Source organism: Solenopsis invicta, chromosome 9 (genome assembly GCF_016802725.1).
Source record: "Solenopsis invicta isolate M01_SB chromosome 9, UNIL_Sinv_3.0, whole genome shotgun sequence".
Classification (NCBI taxonomy): Eukaryota; Metazoa; Arthropoda; class Insecta; order Hymenoptera; family Formicidae; genus Solenopsis; species Solenopsis invicta.
In genome coordinates this window covers 4,185,368-4,206,760 of record NC_052672.1, presented here as the reverse complement: position 1 = coordinate 4,206,760, position 21,393 = coordinate 4,185,368, and the positions used below count along the sequence as shown (strand labels likewise).

At 30.6% G+C, this 21,393-nt stretch overlaps 1 protein-coding gene across 12 annotated transcripts; it reads left to right on the top strand.

Annotated features, from left to right (window-relative positions):
• Positions 1-468: 468 nt before the first annotated feature.
• LOC113003598 lies at positions 469-13,217 on the top strand. Of its 12 annotated transcripts, XM_039453655.1 has the most exons (7): positions 473-880; positions 2,022-2,123; positions 10,254-10,316; positions 11,311-11,438; positions 11,535-11,636; positions 11,710-12,075; positions 12,784-13,217. In XM_039453655.1, the coding sequence occupies exons 4-7, from the start codon at positions 11,330-11,332 to the stop codon at positions 13,197-13,199; spliced, it is 993 nt and encodes a 330-aa protein (XP_039309589.1). In that variant the 5' UTR covers positions 473-880; positions 2,022-2,123; positions 10,254-10,316; positions 11,311-11,329; the 3' UTR covers positions 13,200-13,217. The 12 variants fall into 12 exon arrangements, with proteins under 12 accessions (XP_039309587.1, XP_039309589.1, XP_039309578.1 ...); XM_039453654.1 differs by lacking the exon at positions 10,254-10,316 and having other exon boundaries at positions 478-880; XM_039453648.1 differs by having other exon boundaries at positions 490-880; positions 11,311-11,636.
• Positions 13,218-21,393: the final 8,176 nt, after the last annotated feature.

Sequence of the window (21,393 nt, the reverse complement as noted above, 5' to 3'; positions counted from 1 at the left end):
GCGCGAATTTGAAACATAAATACAGAGCAATATAAGTGATTCAGTGATAAATGAATAAATTAATTAAGTTATCGTGCGGAAAGTAAATGCTTAAAAGGGGGAGGGGCTTCGCCCCTCCCTCCGCCCCCCTTTTTTTAACCCAACCCAACCTGAATCTTAGTTTTAAATAAAAAATTGTTTTGCATGAAAGTTGAAATTACCGATGTCTGTTTTACAGTGAAATTAACTTTTATCTTAATTTGCATGATACAAAGCACTTTCCACGTGAAGCGAGGTCCATCCCCATCCCACTTTCTCCACCCTCAGCGTACCCTCCTCCACAGATGTCTGCTTTGCAGCCAAATTAATTGTTATTTTAATTTACATGATACAGGGGGCTTTTTACGCGGAGCGAGGTCCACCCTCACCTCACCTTTCCACTCCCACCTCCACCCCACCACCCCCCGCGCGCGCGGGGGCCATAATTGCGCCCAGCAGTGTAGTTGAGCACGAGTCTGTCATCAATGCATATGTATGAGTAAAGTCCTATCTGTGATGACTAGTTCTACTGCGCATGCGTCAGAAGTCCCTCAATCTGTCATCTGAGAACAGTGAGAACACTGGCTGGCTGCCGGCGCGGAGATACATATCCTGCGCGAGAGTCGCGTCATTAGTTTTAATTTGTTAGGTTAGTTTTTTTAGATTGTAATTAAGTGTTAATTATTAAAGAGTTAACTTATTAAAGAGTTCGGACTCTGTGCATTTTGCATCGCGCCACGTATGCCGCAGTGTTGAGTCGAAGACATTAAGATGGCCATTAAGATTAGCCGGAACACGTGGTACGTAATTCTATTGTGATCGTGTAAAAAATTATATACCGCAGTGATTTAAGTCATTATTGGTAAGTCTATTTACTTATTTATTTCTTTGATAGCTTTTTAATTTTCTAATATTATAGTAGCGATCAAGTTTGTTATTTCGATCGTAGTGCACGTCTTCGATCAATCTCTACATATATGTGATATTAATGGATATTAATCCCCTTCAGCAGAGCTCGCAGATCGCGCGGCCCTGCTCTTGAATAAGGTTTTATATATGAGATTTCTGATTTATTTTCAGCGGTATTGACTTTAGTATTGGTTATGTTTTGTAAAGATAATTTATAATTATTGTACTCATGCCTAACTAAATTTCAACAATTCTTAATGATAATGTTATATGTTGCTACATTGTCTATGCGCGGATATTGATAATATATGATTAAAAAATTGCAACAATACAACGATAACGAAACTGTCGTTTTAATGAGTTACGCAATTTAAGTTCTAAAAGCTTCTGATTTGATACAGAAACTTCTGTACATATATTTTTCATTATTTGTTTTTTTTCTACATAAGATGAAGACCATGGCTACGTTTTCTTTCATGCATATCATGTGTGTAACAGAATGTAATATATATATATATGTATGTATATATGTGTGTATATTACATTCTGTTTCACGCATGATACTCATATATATGTGTATACGTAAAAAATTTCTGTATCGTAATAAAAAAAATATATATATATAATTTTATTGCGATACACAGATTTTTTATTTTATAAATTACTAAAATATTCATTTATTCTATATTTGTATAACTGATCTTTGAATCACAGTAAAACTTTGCATAAATCATTTTGAATATTTAAAATATTGAAAAAATTGAGACTTGCTATTATTCTTTTAAATGTTAGTTTGTAACAATAAAAGTAATAACAAACGAAATTAATATAAAAAATGTTGGTCAATAAAATCATATTATTAATACAACTTTTATTTAAGTAAAAATATCAATGCATTTGTAAAAATACATTATTAGATATATTTAATTTTATAAAACTGTCAGTTTAAATTAATGGATTTGTGAAATCTTTTTGTTTTTATATTTTTCTCAATGTGATTTAATTTTAAGTCAAATTAAAAGTCTATCAAAATGCACATTGGTATATATTTTATATTACATAAATGTTTTTATGTACAATATTTCTGATTTCAGTGCAATAGTCAAATATAATTGAGAATTATATCTGAAGTAAGAATTTTTTTTACACTACTGTGTAGTCTGAGATATTTAAATACTTATTTGGTATTGAGCTTGGTAAGTCGTACAGAGAGATCAATTTTATGTATTTTGATAGCTTTCTATTTTATTTCCTAAAATTATTAATAGGATAGCATAACATAAAACTACTAAAACAGTAAGTATTGTTGACATATTAATTTATATAAGATACTTACTTGTTTTAAGAAGTTTATGTTATGCACATGAATTTTATATTATTTCGTGTGTGACACTCTTAAGATTGAAATTTTTGGGATATTGTATATGCGCTTATTATATCAACCATATTTTTGGAATTTACATATTATTTAGATGTAATATATTCCAAAAGTATGGTATAACTGCAACTTTTATATTGAATGTGCTATCTTAGTATATATTGATATGTTGCTCCTTACTTTAATTTATTTGTATTACTAACAGCAAGGCTTTAACTTTAACCCTTACGCCGATGCCGTAAAATATGTAAATACATTTTCTGGTTTGGGAGACTTTTTTAACTTTGAGAAGTTATAACTTTGGTTCCAATTTAAATATTTCAACAACTTTTTTTTTAAAATAAAAGTTCAAAATCTCAAAAATGTGATTGCGTAATCGATTTAAATAGATTAGAATTTTACATGAGTTAAAAATTTTAAGGAAGGTATATAGTTTTAAACTTGTACATCTTATACTTACATATGTTATAAGTATATAAATTTATTTATAGTTATTAAAAAACATGCTAAAAGACATACCGTTTCATAAACTTTTCAAGAAAGTTAAAAGACGGAAACTTAACACTGAAAATTTACAAGAACACGGTTCAACAGATTCTTCAATTGATTTTGATGAACATATTCAGCAATTAAATGCTTCTGTTAAAAGCCATAGTCCTGAAATACCAGATTTTTGTTATCAAGAAATAGAACATGAACTTTCTTTTTCTGAACTATCTCATTGTTTGGAACTTTCTCATTCTGATCATTATTCGGAACATCCTAGTCATTCTGATCATTCTAATCTATCTTGTCATTCTGAATCTTCTAGTCGTTCTGGTAATTTCGATTTATCTCAACAATTTGAATATTCTGGTTATTCTAATTCACATTCTACTTTAAACAGTTCTGGATGTAGCAACAGTTCAATTTCAGATAATTCAAAAATACTCAAATTTCTTCACGGTTGGGCTTTAAAACACAATATAACACATGAAGCTACTTCAGACTTATTGAAAGGTTTAAAAGAAAATCACGAATGTTTTACCAATGAATCTAAATCCACATTCCCTGTAAACGCACGAACACTGTTGAAAACGGAAAGGAAAATAATTAAAAAAGTTGTAGAGCCTGGTTATTACATCCACTTTGGATTACAGAAACAATTGTTAAAAATTGCTTTTGAGTATTTTAAAACTGTAGATTCTTTTAAGTTATTAATAAACATTGATGGATTACCTTTGTTCAAAAGTTTGTCTGATTAAGTTTATCCTATATTATGCAGTGTAATTTCCATTCCAGAATTGCGTAATAAAATGTTTCCTATCGGAATATATTATGGTAAAGATAAACTTGCGAATTTAGAAGACTATTAAAAAGATTTTATAACGGAAATTACTAACCTTAATGAAAATGGTCTCCATTTTGTAAATTGCACTGTACAGTTAAATAGTATTTATTTTGTTTGCGATGCTCCAGCAAAGAGCTTTATAATGGGGACAGTATCGCATACAGGTTTTTATTCTTGCACTAGATGCACTGTTTGTGGTGTCATCTCGGACAATCGACAAATTTTTATAGATTTAGAGAGTCCTGCTCGTACTAGTGAAGATTTTTTACAACGCAGAGACCTGAATTTTTGTCGCCGAGATACCCCTCTTACTAATATTGTGGGTTTAGATTTTGTAAACCATTTTATTTTAGATTATTTACATCTCCAATGCCTTGGTGTTCTGCGTTCTATGATAATGAATATGTGGTATAAGGGAAAAATTCCTCATAGATTTTCGGTTTCTCAAGTTGAACTTGTGTCAAATCTTCTTGTTCGGTTTCAATGCTGTATTCCTACAGAGTTTGCAAGAAAACCTAGGGAGTTGTACATTGTTTCACGGTGGAAAGCAACAGAATTTAGATTATTTATTCTGTATTTAGGGCCAATTGTTCTCAAAAATATTTTAAGTAAAGAGAAATATGTACATTTTTTGGAATTTCATTTTGCTATGAGAATTCTATTAAACGCAAACCTTTGTAAACAACAGGAACTTCGCCAATTTGCTAAAGCTCTTTTAAAACGTTTCGTTCAATCAACTGCAATATTGTATGATGAAAATTTTATTACTCATAACTTTCATAACAACATCCACATAGCTGACGATACAGATTATTTTGTCAATAAATTACATGGTTTCTCTTTAGATACGATATCTGCATTTCCTTTTGAAAGTTATATGCAGAATATTAAGAAAAAAGTTAGAGGACGCAGTAAATCACTTGAACAAATAGGACGACGATTTGCAGAAATAATGTCATATGAATCTGATTTAAAACGTCAAAATAATAAATTTCGGAAGTTTCTTTATCCTCATCATAACGGCCCGTTATTACCAGATTGCACGCGTCAGTATCGTGGAGTTGTTCTTCCAAAATTTAAAATGTTAAATCAATGTTTGATTCAGACATGTGATTCTCTTCATAATGATTGATCCTTCATTTTCTAGTGTAAAAGAATTTTCGAGAAAAATGAACTTAAATAATCGAAAAGTTTCGCCCTTTAAAATGAGCCCTGGAAGATCGTTTTATAATTTTCTGTTTTTACAAAGTTCAAATATCGACTTCAGCAAAGATCAAGTGAGCGTTCAACAGCAAAATTAAAAGATCACCTACAGCTACTCTCCAAAAAAAGTGTAACATGATAAATCAACAAAAATGATAAATCAAATGTTTTAAAAACGCATGTTACAGTTTAACGTTTCTACATACACTTTTAATATCGACTTTGAAAACGTATACTGATTTTTTACGGAGTTTTATGCATAAAAATAAAGATGCGGCAAAATTTATTATGTATTTTGCGAGGTTATTTGACGTAAATTAAAAATTGCACACAAATGCGGTTAACAGCATTTGAAAGCGTGAATCTATACCTTTAATTTACCTTTAATTAGTTTTTGTTGAGCGTTGTACAATTTTTATTCACTGAATTATACGACATTGAAGGCTATTTTTGCTTCAGTGTTGCCTAACTCAGTGAAAAAAAATCGTACAACGCTCATCAAAAACGCAAATTAAAGGGAAAGAGCCACGCTTTTACGAATGCTCTAAACCGCATTTGCGTGCAATTTTTATATCGCGTTGTGGAGCTTTGCAGAGTTTGTAAAACATTTTGATATTTAACGCATTAACATTTAAATCCGCGTAACTTCGTAAACAATCTGTAAATTGTTTAATGACTTATCAATTTCGAAACTAGAGATTTCAAGCTTTAAAATGCTTTTTTATTAATTTTTTTATAATTATTTTTTATAAAGTTCCACTCTCTTGAATAATGCCTATTTTTTGAGTGTTCAGAATATGTGTTCATATTATTTTGTATAACTCCTGTATGTATCAAGGAATTGCGATATGTTACACATAATTAATTTCGACACCTACTCATGGGCCTGTGCATTACCTGAATTACTGTTTTTTTAATAAGTTTTAAACATTATACACATACATTGTTACTTTCGAATTAATACTTGCGTAAATTTATGAAAATATCATTACTGTGGCATGTTGATTAAAATAATTTTTCGTCTAAACAATTTTTGTCAGCAACGTAATTTATAAAAACAAATATGTATTTTAATATTTTTTAAAAGTAATTGTTAATAATTAAACATTGTGTAACAATTTAATGATTAAATTAACAATTTTATGTAATCTAATACAGTAACTTTAGATATCGTGCAAATAATTATAATAATAAATTAACATTTATATAATTTTTGTATAACTTTGTTTAGGTAATATTCATTACGTTCATAATATTCGGCCTATAATTAAGGCCTTTAATTATGCGGAATTAAAAAAAAATGTAAAAAAAGATTTACAGAAATTTTTAATGTGCAATCTTGTTATTGAAAAAATTTTTTCATTTAAATTACTCACGTATTATTTCGCACATATACAAATAAAACATTGAACGAAGATATAAGGTAATATTATTTAACTTTTACAAGAACATTGACGTTTATTCCTGTATTCTATAACTACACGCAGAAAATTTGTACATTTTTAATAGTACGCGTTCAGAAGACAATATATTCTTTAAATGTCAATTTAATAATTACTAATTTATTAATTATGCAATGTGTAAGAGTCGAATAACATTGTTATTTAAAAAATATCTTAAAATACGTAGATAAAAATTTACCAAGGGATTAGAATAAATGTAATAAGTATACATTATTAATATAACAAATTTTTTTTACCATATCGCGTTTATGTTGCTCCGACAACTTCTGTAATTTGATATTTAAAATATTTTTGGTATTGTTAGCCGCTCTTGATTCCTACACAGATGAATAATCAAACACTGAAAATACATACTTGGCAAAAAGTTATTACAAAGATGAAACTCTTTGACTAACAAGGGCACCACACACAACCCGGGTCACCGATTTTGATGAAACTTTACAGTTATGTAGTATTAGTATAGAAGTACTAAATGCTAAACGGAGACGATGCACTACTCAACCGTTGACGTGAAATCGTTGTTTGAATTTCACCATATAGCTTTAATACCGTAACATTGAAGGAGTTTGGCAAGTAGCAGCGTGGTGTGGCGGACAGCGCGAGCGCCTATAGTTTTGCAGGTCGCGGCCGTCGCGAGTTCGAGTCCACAAGTTTTTCTTTTTTTTTCTTTTACCCAGTACTCTTATTGTTACAATATATATATATATATATAATAAAATATATAATAAATAAAATAAAAAAAAATTGGATTTAAATTGGATTTATAAAATGTTCGTGGTGTAAATCAGTTTTATGTTTTACTTGTTTTTATGATTATCATCACCCGAAAGTGTGCAAAATTACACAGCAAGACGACGAATAAATTCATTTGTAATTGTTTTTGTACTTACACATAAATAAATATGCATATTAACTCTCACAATCAAATATATCATATAAATATCTCGCCATCCATATAAATCTATGTGTGTATATATATATATATATATATATATATATATATATATATAAATGTATATAAAGTAAACTAACAAAAGTTCGAATGCAGAGAAGATTTTTTGCGTATTATTATATCTATATCTGTGTATTATTTATTATATATTTTATTATATATATATATATATATATATATATATATATATATATATATTGTAACAATAAGAGTACTGGGTAAAAGAAAAAAAAAAAAAACTTGTGGACTCGAACCCGCGACGGCCGCGACCTGCAAAACTATAGGCGCTCGCGCTGTCCGCCACACCACGCTGCTACTTGCCAAACTCCTTCAATATTACGGTATTAAAGCTATATGGTGAAATTCAAACAACGATTTCACGTCAACGGTTGAGTAGTGCATCGTCTCCGTTTAGCATTTAGTACTTCTATACTAATACTACATAACTGTAAAGTTTCATCAAAATCGGTGACCCGGGTTGTGTGTGGTGCCCTTGTAAGTGTAAATATACTTGAGCTTTTCGCGGTTATTATTTAAAATGCTATTAGTTTATGAGTTGTACGCAATTACAATATTTACGTAAACACATCTTCGTACCTGGAAGACTTTATTAACTTTGAGAAGCTATAATTTTGGTTCCTATCAATATTTTTCAACAATGTTTTTTCAAATCAAAGTTTAGAATCTCAAAAATGTGACTGCACAAACGGCATTGCCGAAAAATGATTTATTACAAAGTTATAAAGGAAAAACCATTAGGCAAAAATGAAAAATTGTTCAAAAATCTACTTTTTCTTTCAAAAAAAATCATATCTTTGCAACAAAAAACTTTTAAAGATTTAAAAAAAAATTTAACAAAAGGCACTATTTGATCAACATCCAAAAATTGCAGTCAATGCCGATAAATTAAAATCGGTATAAAAGAAAAAAGAGTAGGACTATGGGTCAGATATAATGTGTGTGATTTGGTGATGTAGAATCCTACATACTTATATTTAGCACAATTTAATAAAATTACATTTTTTTAAATATTAATAATTGAATTATTTCATTCCACTATAACATTTGTAAAAGATTATTAAGAGATTGTATATTATAAGAAATATTTTCTTTTAATTGGATTTTTATAAGTTTTGAATTTTTGTAAGTAAATAAAAAACTTACTATTCTCAAGTTTTGGATTTCTGGATCAGAGGCGGAATCCAAATAAGCAGTTGGAAACAGCTGCAAGACGCTTTCTGAGAATCTGTTTCTCTAAAATATTTCAATTTTCTGTAATAATATAAAAACGCATTAGGACATGCATTATACCGCTACCGGTAGTCGAGCGTGCTTTTGTGATTTTCTTGCTTACTGGGATATGTAGATAGATTTAATAACGATTTTTAAATCCGATCAACTCTACATCTCTTCAACTATCTCTAAAATTAAATGTAAAAAATATGTTGTAAATAAGACAAAAAACTTACCGTGATAAGCCACCACAGAGTGCTTGGATATTTTTTCACCTTGCGCGGACTTAATTCGGTATAGTTTTGTCTTTATTATTTTTTTTTCATTGAAATTATATATGTCTTTCGAAGAAACTATCGTTTTTTCTTCACTGGTTAACTTGAGACACACAAACATGTTACAATTACTCGTGTTAAACGCGGCGTATATGTATAAAATCACAATCGCGGCGATGCAAATAATCAGTTCGTAAAAACAGCAAATTAATTGTATATTTGAGAATAATTGTGTTGACTATGTTTAGCGGAAATATACTCGTGTGTAGCTCGAATGTGCTAGAGGCCTGTCGCGGGCTCGCAAAAGCTAGCTCGAACTCCCTCAGTCGTGTGCGCTGTCTCGATAGAGAGAGACGGAGAGTAAATAAAACGGATTTAATTTACTGTTCACTGAGAGAAACAATGAAATGCTAGCTCAGAAAATTCCTGCGATTCGCGTAGGTTCTATCTGAAATTACCGGTAGGATAGCTGATATCGATGCTTCCTTCCTTCTTTTTTTGTTTCTTGACATATAAAGAGTGTTTCAAATGAAAACTGAATCAAAAAATCCTAAAACATTTTTTCCTAAAACGTTTAATAAAATCAGTAAGTATTAAATAAAGTTAATTCAATCAGACATACGTCGGTGAAGTTGTAGAGGCAACTAGCAAGTTATTAATTAGTATGTTTTCAAGAATAGGGCCCTAGGCGCGTGATTCACCGACATATGTCTGTTTAAAGGACAGCGTTGATTACATTAGCTTTACTCAGTAATTAGTGCTTTATTAAGCATTTATAGAACAAAACGGTTTACGACTTTTCAATTCAGTCTTTAACAAGGAATAACACTACATGATTGGTGAACCCTTTTTAAGAAACACCCTGTGCATATATCAAGAAATTTTAACAGAGCTGGCAAAAACCCGGGTTTTTCACGTTAAACCCAACCTACTCGGTTATAACCGGTTTTATTTAGTTTTGCCCGGTTAAATCCGTTTTTTAAAAAATTCGTAACTATTAGGTGTAGTGAAAAGAAATCCATTATTTTTTGACGCGCGCTCAAACAATACTGAGTCAAGCAATCACAAAACTGTCTGCTAGAAGTTTTTTTAGTAGGAAATCTTATCTTTTTAACGCCATCAGTGTAATCCGGTCGCACTTATACAACGCGAGATACAGCCCAGATAACATTTTTTGCTGGCAAGTTTTGCGCGCGATGTGCATGCGAACTTTGTAACAGATTTGCATGCGTTTTGTTCGTAGAACGTGTTACATCATGTATATTGCTTACAAGTGGCTAGCTCATGTATTGTCCAATACACCAGCATATCACATGCAAATGGATACCATTTTGCATGTGATTTGCTGGTGTATTGGATAATTATATTTGCTCGTAAGTTGCTTGCACCCAGATAACATCTTTTGCGCGCAAAGTTTGCGCGTCTTATGCATGTAAACTGTGTACGCGATTTGCGTGACTTTTGCCAGCAAGTTGAAATTCTGTAATTTCAGATTGAAATGGGTTTAACAAGTGAGTGCTAACGCCACCGCTAGGCGGCCGCAGGAGATTTTCTCGTGAGTTGAGTGCGGCCACAGGCGTTATATCTAGGCGCCACCGCCGCTAACTCGTCAGCTCATATACTTTAGTGACACTTTGAGGAGCTGCTTTTTGTAACCTCCAGACGAACATTCGCTCTCATTCTTTTCAAACATAGCGTATGTGTGAAAACGCTGTTCCACATAAAATTTTATATTTTTACAAGTAAATAACAATTTGTATTGTTATTTAATCTTGTACATAAATTAAATGTTTAATTCAAATTTAATCTTTTTTTAAATCTTTTTTAACAAAAAGAATACAAGAAATATTTTTTTTGTAAACTAAACATTTATTACGTTTACATTAATGTATTCTGTTTTAATAAATCTATCTGGGTTTGGATCTTATTTTTCAATCGGTCTTAATACCATATTTTCGGTGCGGAAATTCCGATCAATTCAAATTAACTTTTTTTAAATTGGTTTTAATAGCACATTTTCGGCAGGGTATAGCTTATTGAGATCGCGCGCAAAATGTGCTAGCGTTTTGCGTGCATATCGCTTATTGAGATCGCGCGCAAAGTGTGCTAGCGTTTTGCGTGCATATCGCTTATTGAAATTGCGCACAAAGTGTGCTAGTGTTTTGCTAGCGCTATGACGACGCAGTTGGATAAGGTTTTGCTTGCGTTGTAGGAATCCCTTTTGCGCGTGATTTGCTGAACGTTTACCCGCAAAATGTTTTCTGGGAGATTACTAAATCCATCTATTGGAAAAATAATGGATTTCTTTTAACTACACCTAATATATTAAATATTATAGGTTTTTAATTTAGATGACAGCACAATGGCGTTATATCAACGCGACCTTGTGTGGCGTTAGTTTACGAATGCCACACAAGACACAAGGTCGCATTGACATAACCTATAAACATTACACGACTTGATTTATGTGCTGTATATGCAAGTACTCGTATTAAGATAATCTTAATATTTATAGAAATTAAAACTTTATATATAACTTCTTATTATAGCAGAAAATTAATCATCAAGATGGCAAGTTATAGTGGATTTAGTGAGAAACAAAAAGGTGGAAGGAAAATGTCTTTAGAATGGATGCATGTATTAATTGAAAAAAATAACGAGAAAACAATAACTAAATGTAAATATTGTGATTGTGTTCTTAGTCCAAAAATTGAAAGAATCAGAACACATTTAAAGAAATGCACTAAGTTTAACAAAAATGATTCCAATTCAGACACTGACTCAAACTCAAGTCATTCAACATCTGTAGCAACATCAACAAAAGTAAATGAAATAAAACCATTAGAAATTAGCACTTTCAATACAGTTAAAAATAGTAAGTAAATGTTATATTAAATATTATATATATTTTTTGTTATTATACATAACGTGTTTTTAAAATTTCTTAGGATCCGATGACAGTCTTCCTAAAAAACTAAAACGAAAAGGGACATTGAATGATTTCATAATTCCAACCACAAAACAACAAAAGAATCAATTTGATGAAGCTTTAGCTGAGTTTTTTTATGCTTCAAATCTGGCATTCGAAAAAGTAGAACATCCATCTTTTTTGCGATTTTTGAATCTTCTTCGTCCAGGATATAATCCGCCTAATAGAAAGGAATTATCAGGACCTTTACTAGACATCGTGTCGAAAAAAATTGACCTTATGATGACATCTGAATTGATGCAGGATGATAGGCCCATTACACTTCTGCAGGATGGATGGTCGAGCGTGAAAAATGATCCAATAATTGCCACTTCAATTCACACAGGCAAACATTCTTATTTATTAAATATCATTGATTGTAAAACGGAAAAAAAGACCGCAGAGTATTGTTTGGAAGTTGCTGTCGATTCAATAAAAACATGTGAAGAGAAATTGGGTAAAAAAGTATTTGCTATTTGTACTGACAATGAACATAAAATGGTTAAAATAAGAAAATCTTTACATGAAATATATCCAAATATTATAACTTATGGGTGCTCTGCCCATTATCTAAATTTATTAGAAAAAGAACTTACACCAAAAACAGTATTAAAACATATCGTAGATATTGAAAAATTTTTTCGTAATTATCCGGCTCGTGGACTTTTAAAAAAAAAAATAAATTCTAAAATGCTTCAACTGCCAAATGATACTAGGTGGAACTCACAAATTGAATGTGTTGATACTTTTATAAATAATTATCACATATATCGAGATATAGTTATAGAAAATGAGTCTTTATTTGAAAGCCAAGCTGATTACAAACAAATTAAAAATAAAATTTCTAATATTAACATATATTCCAATTCACTAGACTTGCAAAAACAGTTAAAAATAATAGGAAATGCTTTGAATAAATTGCAAAGTGATCAAGTAAATTTTTCCGAAGCATTTATAATTTGGAAAAATTTATTAAACGATAAACAATTACAGCAATATTCAAACAAAATAAAAATAAGATATAATCAGGCTGTTACTCCCTATCATTTCTTAGCTAATTATATGGATCCTAAATACTTTGGGAAAGATCTGAGCAACAATGAAGAAAAGGAAGCTGAAGAGTTAATTCTAAAGTATTATCCAGAGTATGTTGATGATATATTAAGTTTCAAAATTAAAGATATTGATAAATACCCGTCCAACATGTTTTCTGATCAAGTAATTTCAACAATGTCATCACATAAATGGTGGATTATTTTAGCTAATAAATGCGACAAAATAGATAATAGTAATGGCCCTAAAAAAGAATTTTGCATTTTTATGGCAAATCTCTTCAGTTGTCCAGTTTCATCGGCAGCTACAGAAAGAATTTTTTCTACATATGCTCATGTCTGGAGCAAGTTGAGAAATTCATTGGCTCCACAAAAAATTGACAAACTTGTTAAGATTTACAGATATCAAAATAAATAAATATTTTTAATCTTTAATAATTTAATATCTACTTCAAGTTTTAATTAAATTATTTTGAATCATATTTAATTCATTTAACAAAATAAAAATTATTTTATTATATAATTATATTATATAATTTTTATTACATAGTTTTATTTTATGTATTATTTATATTTGTATTCTTATTATGTGTATTATTTTATTTTATGTTTTATTTTATATATTAATATATTATATGTATTAACTAACATTATAATTTCAAAATGCATGTATAATAAATATAAATAATAAAGTGCAATTTTTGTTTTTTTGTGATTTACAATCTAGATATTATTTTATTATATAATTTTATGATATAACTTTTCTTATACAATTTTATTTTATGTATTATTTATATTTTTATTTTTATTTCATATATTATTTTATATATTAATATATTATATGTATTAAGTGACATTATAATTTAGAAATATAATAAATATAAATAATAAAGCGCAACTTTTGTTCTTTTTGTGATTTACAATCTAGATATTAATTTTATTTATGTTTTCCTAGGCTTTAAAGTTGTATAGTAAAATAAAACATCTGTGGGTTTTATCATGGGTTTTTTACTTGGTTAAAACCGATTTTAACTGGGTGGGTTTAACTGAGTTGGGCAAAATTTTACCAGCCCTGAATTTTAAACAGTAAAATGGATTGAAAGTTTGGATTAACAGTTTCCACTTAATATTGAATAAGAGAAAGTCTTGGATATTCCAATATAACCGTGTAGCTTTTACACATTAAAGCTTTTCAATACACAAGTCACGGATTTCTGACTTTCTCTATGTTCATATAATTTCGAAAAATAAAATTGGATGTTTAGTTGCCGTCCAGCAGCAAACAAATTTTAGATTTCTAAATATAACCCAGTATGGAAATCCGTTTCAAAACCGTTTTTAACATAAGTGAATTTCCAATATCAACCACTTTCGCATAATTTTGAAAAGATATACTGGATTACCTACCAGTGATCAAGCCTTGCATTTCCAAATACAACCGCGTAGAAGTATTCTACGAAATTGCATATTGCATCCATATTGCTCTTTGGAATTCCATATGTTGTTTATTTTCAATTGAATACGAATATACATGCAATTACAGACCAATCTTTCATCAGAAAACTAATACTAAATTCTTATACTATTTAAATACAGAAATCCTTACATAAACCAGATCACCGGTTTTCTACGTAAAAACTAGTAAACTTTATGTCGTAAATTTCCTACATGTTCAAATATACTTGGAATTATGGGTATAAACAGATAATATTTATATATGGAATGTCAACTAAATATTACTTGGAACTTGGAATTGCGTGCATAATCAGATTTTATTTTTACTCGGATAGATTTTGTACCAGTAAAGATTTGATTTGTCCAGGTAAGTCCTAATACGACCGTATATAATTTTATATCTGGACATTTCTGGAATTTTCAGCAGGGATGAAATTCCTGTTTACTCTTACGAAAGACGCATGCGCTGGAAATTGTAATCTTATATTGCAATAACTACAAAAAAATACTACAATAACCACACACAAATATTACAATAACGTGTAAATGTTACAATAGACTTGTGTGATTTTTTCGTACTATAAATGATCAGTGTGAAGTTAGCACAAGTAAAAAAAATAATATTTTTTTTAGAGTGCCGGTTTCTTTTCTAATAGTGCTCTTCTATAGTGCTTGATAATTTTTAGAAATAGTTCTAGCGATTAAACCCCCCAAAAAACGAGTTTTAAAAATAAGGTGCCAACTTCACGTTGGCACCCCATTTTCAAAGAAATTATATTTTTTTTAGAGTTCCCAGTAGTTTTTGAATAGTTTTATAGTTCCCAATACTTTTTTTCAATAGTTCCGTTTTATTTCAAAATTATGGAACTTTGGTAATTCATAACTCGGCTCCAAAGTACGTAAAACTTTTGTAATTTTTGCTTTACAGAAGAAAGTTATTTAACTTTTTTTGAGCACTCAAGGAGTACTATTCAGCATACTCAAGAAGAAAACCGGAACTCAGAATTTTTAATTTTTTGGTACTTTGAAATTTTTTCGTGGCGGACCCTACTGAGTACGTAAAACTTTGTAATTTTTATTTGACAGAAAAAAGTTATTTAACTTTTTAAGAGCACTCAGGGAGGGCTAAATAGAACTCAAGAAAAAATTAGAAATCTGAGTTAAAATTTCTAGTAGCAAATAACAATAAAATTCTATTTGAGTGTAGTGTTAAGTTATCACATTTACATTAACGTTATTACTTCTTCAATTAAAGTACTTCCTAAGTGCTTTTAAAAAGTTCGCCACGAAAAATTTCAAAGTACCAAAAAATTAAAAATTTGGAGTTCTTGTTTTTTTCTTGAGTGTGCTGAATAGCACTCCCTGATTGCTCAAAGAAGTTAAATAATTTTTTTCTGTAAAGTGAAAATTACAAAAGTTTTACGTACTTTGTAGAAGCCAAGTTATGAATTTTCAAAGTTTTTTAATTTTGAAAATAAAACGGAACTATTGAAAAAAAGTATAGGAAACTATAGAACTATTCAAAAACTACTGGGAACTCTAAAAAGAATATAATTTTTTTAAAAATAGGGTGCCAACGTGAAGTTGGCACCTTATTTTTAAAACTCGTTTTTTGGGGGGTTTAATCGCTAGAACTATTTCTAAAAATTATCAAGCACTATAGAACTATTAACAAAGAAGCCGACACTCTAAAAAAAAAAAATATTTTTTTTTTTACTTTGGGGTGCTAACTTCACACGGGTCTATAAATGGGGAGGGTCCCAGATGCGCACAAGCTCAATTGGACACCACCAATTATAGTGGCCGATGCCTAGAGTATTTCCGTTAGTTGGGTTAGATTATATTACGTGATTTGTGGTGTCCGTTCGGGTCTGTGTGCATCTGGGACCCTCCCGTAAACTTAGTAAAAATAACTTTGAAACCATTCAACTACATTAATTAATATTAATTCAACTACACATTAATCAATATTAATTTATATGTTAAAAATCAATAATGTTTCTGAAAATGTTTTTTTTTATTCTTTTGCAGATCGTAAATAAACCTCAATTCCATGAATAAATAAAAATTATTTAAAAATGTATTTATATGAAGAAGGCATTATTGAAGAATATCAATTTGTGCTAACTTAAAATTTGTAAAATCTGCTTTTTTTGTTAGTTGTTCATTAGAGAGTAATAATATAAAAACGGAATATATATAAATAAAATTCAAATAATTGTACGCATATATGACTTTTATTGTAATCAAAGGTACATATCAGTCATTCATAACAAAAATAAAAATTTTATGTAAGTTTTAACATAATCTTTGGCTTTTAACACGAATCGTAATATGCTAAACTTATAATAAACTCAGAATTGATGACATAGACTTTAATTCTTTAAAAACTCTTTTTGAATTCTCTGTGCTGTCATATAAGAAGTTGTCATATAAGAAATTTTTTTTTTCTAGTTTTTGCTGATCGAAACCTTATTATTATAAAGTAGTATAATTTGTTGCATATTACGATTCATGTCACGTTAAAATCCAAAGATTATGTTAAAATTTACAAAATGTTTTTTAAGTAATAGAGAGATATTTTGACCGTTACTGTAGCAATACAAATTGAACAAAAATGCCTTCAACAGTCGTAACTAGATCTTCGTGCTTGTATTGTTTGATTATATCACGAAAAAATTTTTATTTTTGCTATGAATGACAAATATGTACATTTTATTACAATAAAAGTCATGTATGCATACAATTATTTGAATTTTATTTATGTATATTCCGTTCTTATATTATTACTCTCTAATGAACAACTAACAAAAAATAACAGATTTTACAAACTTTAAGTTAGCACAAATTGATGTTGTTCAATAATGCCCTTTTCATGTAAATCCATTTTCCAGAAATTTTTATTTATTCTTGGAGTTGAAGTTTATTTACGATCTGAAAAAGAATAAAAAGAACATTTTCAAAGACATTATTGATTTTTAATATCCAAATTAATATAATTAATGTGTAATGTAGTTGAATGATTTCAAAGTTATTTTTACTAAGTTTATAATAAACAGGAATTCTAGATGATATGCTTGAAATTTTATATGCTTTAATATGTACCTAACAATTAATAATTGTTTTATTAATTTTGATTTGTTCCCGATATAACCACAAACTTTAGAATAGATTAATTAATTTTTACAAACAGAAATTTAAACGAAATCCAGTGTTTAGACAAAAAATATTACAATAAATCTAAATTCAAATCATTCTTTTTAATTTCATTTTTGATTTTTTGTTTTATTATTTAAAAAAATAAAGAGACTTACATTTCAAGCATGCTTCTGCGTCTCCACGCTTTCGTCATCAATCGGATCACATTTGAGACAGAGATCGTCAATCCGATTAGTCTAGGGAAATTTCCTATACTTACGTTGAATACTATTGTTCAATCCAAGATCCGAGATCCGATTAGTTATCGTAAACACCCCAAGTCTCACCGGTCATGCACTCGACACTATGGCCGGTATTCATAGTCGAGTCTTATTTCAAGATTGTCTTAAGCAACGTCTTAAGATGCTAATACGACTCTCTGATTGGTTGATGGCATCTTAAGGTGATACTTAAGACGATCTTAAATATAAGAATCGACTATGAATACCGGCCTATAACATTGATTCCAATTACCGCGGACAACTTTGACATTTCCTGAAGAACATTAGTTTCGCGATTCGGTAATAAGCGACGGCTCATCGACGTGCATATTTCCGCGCTGTATTCTCTGCCGACACAAATCCGCTCTAAACTTAACGCACTTCGCGACAAAGCGAATCGCGCTATCGCTTCATTAAAAAATTTAAATTGAACGTTCGAGCAAATGTTAAGCGATATCTTATAGCGTCACGCAAAAAGTTGATCCCGTTACTCGGAAAGCGTGAAAGTTGAAAACCAGTGAAGACTCGAGTATTCCATAGTATGAGGCTCTCGACTGATTTCTCGAAACACGTATTCGTGATTTGGAGGGCATTTTTTCGGCCAATGTTCCAAAATTCTCGCGCGCGTCAAAGGTGACCAGCGCTAATGCCACTGCCTCTGGTCCATCTTGCCTACTTTGTCAGGCCTTTGAATTTGGAAGCCTTAGATCAGGAGCTTAGACGATTTTGGGAAATCGAAGATACTCCTTGACAGGCTCTTTTCAGCCCTGAAGAGCAGTAGTGCGAGGAGCATTTCGTAGCCACGCATTCGCGCGGTGCTGATGGCAGATACATTGTGCGTCTTCTATTCAAGCGCTGTCCGCCGATCGACATCGGAGAGTTCTATAAACAAAATTTACGTATTTATTTACAGATATAAATAAAATTTGCATAAATTATCTTAAATACTTAAAGCAGATACATATATTAAAAAATTGAAATCTCTGTCTTTATGTTTTTAATACATTATAGTTTTCAATTTACTTTTCAGGGACTATATTAGTGATACATCCTTAAAATGTTTTGCTCGCTAATTTTATCTTTGAATAGTGAGTTTTCAGCCAAATATTACAGCCGAAGTCCTTAATATTGTTACGGTCGTGCGATATTTGTAATATGTCACCGTATAGTTTATGTAATCGATAGTAATGAGTTGACGGTTGCTCGTTGACGACGGTTGTGGTTATGTTGCTGTCGTCTGGAGCCTCGTTTCGGTGACAGACGTGTTCTAATAAACGTCTCAGTTTCTTTTAAAGAGTCTGCTCAATTATTTATTGTGCGTGAGTGCGCGTGAGTGTCTTGTGCCACCGTCGGACGTAACAATATTATTAGTCACAATCAGAATAGGCAAGCAAAATCATTTGCTAAAATTTATGGCCATGTGATTTTACCACTATTTTATATTATAATAGATAACATAAGGATCGGTTATTTAAAGCAGTGTTGCCAGTTAAATTATTGACCCGTCGATTGCTCTCTGCAAACTGATTTCTGGAATGTAAGTGTACTAGTTCGGTAGATTCTTATCAAATTTTCATTACTGTTCCGCAAATAGCTCTACATTTCTCTACTTGTGTTACAAACCTCTAACATTTGATTAGCAGCATTCTGTATGGTTTATTGTTAGTAAATGTTAGTATCTGTCTTTTGCATTTACTCAGTGGAATTCACTTTTTTCTAGCATTATTTATTACATTATATAATAACAAATAATCAATTTTAATTAAAATTAAAATTTAACTTGAAAGTCACTTTTGAAAATTTAAAACAATTAAAACCATAATTAAAATTATAATATAAAATTACTTTATAATATCAACTTGTAAAAATGATGTGTATGAGAAGATTCAAGAAGAAAACAAAAAAAATATGATATCTCGTATCTAATTTATGTAAAACAAATAAACAAATTTTTATATCTCTGTGGATCTGATGTTTTACAACAAGAATATTAATAAAATTATTCACAACAATAGTAAATAAAATTATGCATTGTAAATGAAAGTGAAGAAGTTTCAAACCCTACAGATTTCTTATCCCTGAAAGAGTAGATGGAGGAGAATAGCGAGGTTTAGACTGGGAAACGAGATGAGAGAAGGAAGATATTGGGAAAAAGAGGAGGAAAAGAAATGTAGATTATGTGAAGGAGAGGGGAAAACATGGGAACATGTTTGGGAAAGATGTAGAAACAGGGGGGAGGAAGAAGAAAGTTGGCAAGTGGCAAGTATTTTATTTTACTGAATTGTGATAAAATATTATCTGTAATTCTAATCACAGAAGAAGATTTATAACAAATACCATTTTCTTCGTAATGTGTAGTTAATAGAAAATCTTCGAATTTTTGGATGTTTGATTCAATTCTAAAATTTTTTATATGACCCCACTGTGTTATCAGAAAATTCTTTTTTATTCTAATATCAATACGTAGATTAAAGCTGAGTTCGATTAGAAAGTGTAAAAGGCAAATTCACGCGACTTCTGCAACTGTGGGCATTTAATTTTAAATTTTTATGTTTCGTTTCAAATCTCATAGATGATAAGTAATGAGGAGATCCAACTTTTTTCAATAATGCGTGGATAGTGTGTCAAAAAGTGCTATTTAGATTTAAGATTATCATAAACATATATACAGGGTGCGAGAAAAGTTCCGGGACGGCGAAATATCTCGAAAACTAAGCATTTTAGGAAAAAGTGTTTCAGACAAAAGTTGTAGGGTTTCAAAAGATCTATTTACTGATCTTATCAGTTTGACCTTGGATGGCGTTGCCAAGGTCAGATCGAAATCACATCAACTTTTTTAAATGGAACTGTCTACTTTTTATTGCATATTCTTGTAGCTTATCTCAAGACCTTTCCAAAACACTACAAGAAAGTTTATTTTCGTTGAGTACTTTCCGAGTTGTGAGGCTTGAAAGCTACAGTGTACTGCAGTGTGGGTCCAGCCAGTTAAGGCAAGAGTGGCGTGTGGGTCCGGCCAGTTAAGGCAAGTGTGGCGTGTGTCCGGCCAGTTAAGGCAAGTGTGGCGTGTGTCCGGCCAGTTAAGGCAAGTGTGGCGTGTGTCCGGCCAGTTAAGGCAAGAGTGGCTGGACCCACACTACAGTACACTGTAGCTTTCAAGCCTCACAACTCGGAAAGTACTCAACGAAAATAAACTTTCCTGTAGTGTTTTGGAAAGGTCTCGAGATAAGCTACAAGAATATGCAATAAAAAGTAGACAGTTCCATTTAAAAAAGTTGATGTGATTTCGATCTGACCTTGGCAACGCCATCCAAGGTCAAACTGATAAGATCAGTAAATAGATCTTTTGAAACCTTACAACTTTTGTCTGAAACACTTTTTCCTAAAATGCTTAGTTTTCGAGATATTTCGCCGTCCCGGAACTTTTCTCGCACCCTGTATACAGGGTGTTCGTTAATGGTTGTCCAGCCTTTTACCGTACGTAGATGCCGTACCGACTGAGCTTGCTAATTTGCTAAACGTTTCCTAGATGACAGCTGCTTCGATTGAGCGCGCGAACGCGATCTCGCAGGACCGAGTGACACGTACAGGCCCCTGGTGAAAATTTTTCTCATATTTTTTTTGTATAATTTTTCCGAACATCTGTATAATTTTTTATGAAACGTTATAAAATGTAAAAGAGTTAAAAGTATTACTACTTTATTTATTAATTTGATTAATAAATAGAAATAGTAATCTTAG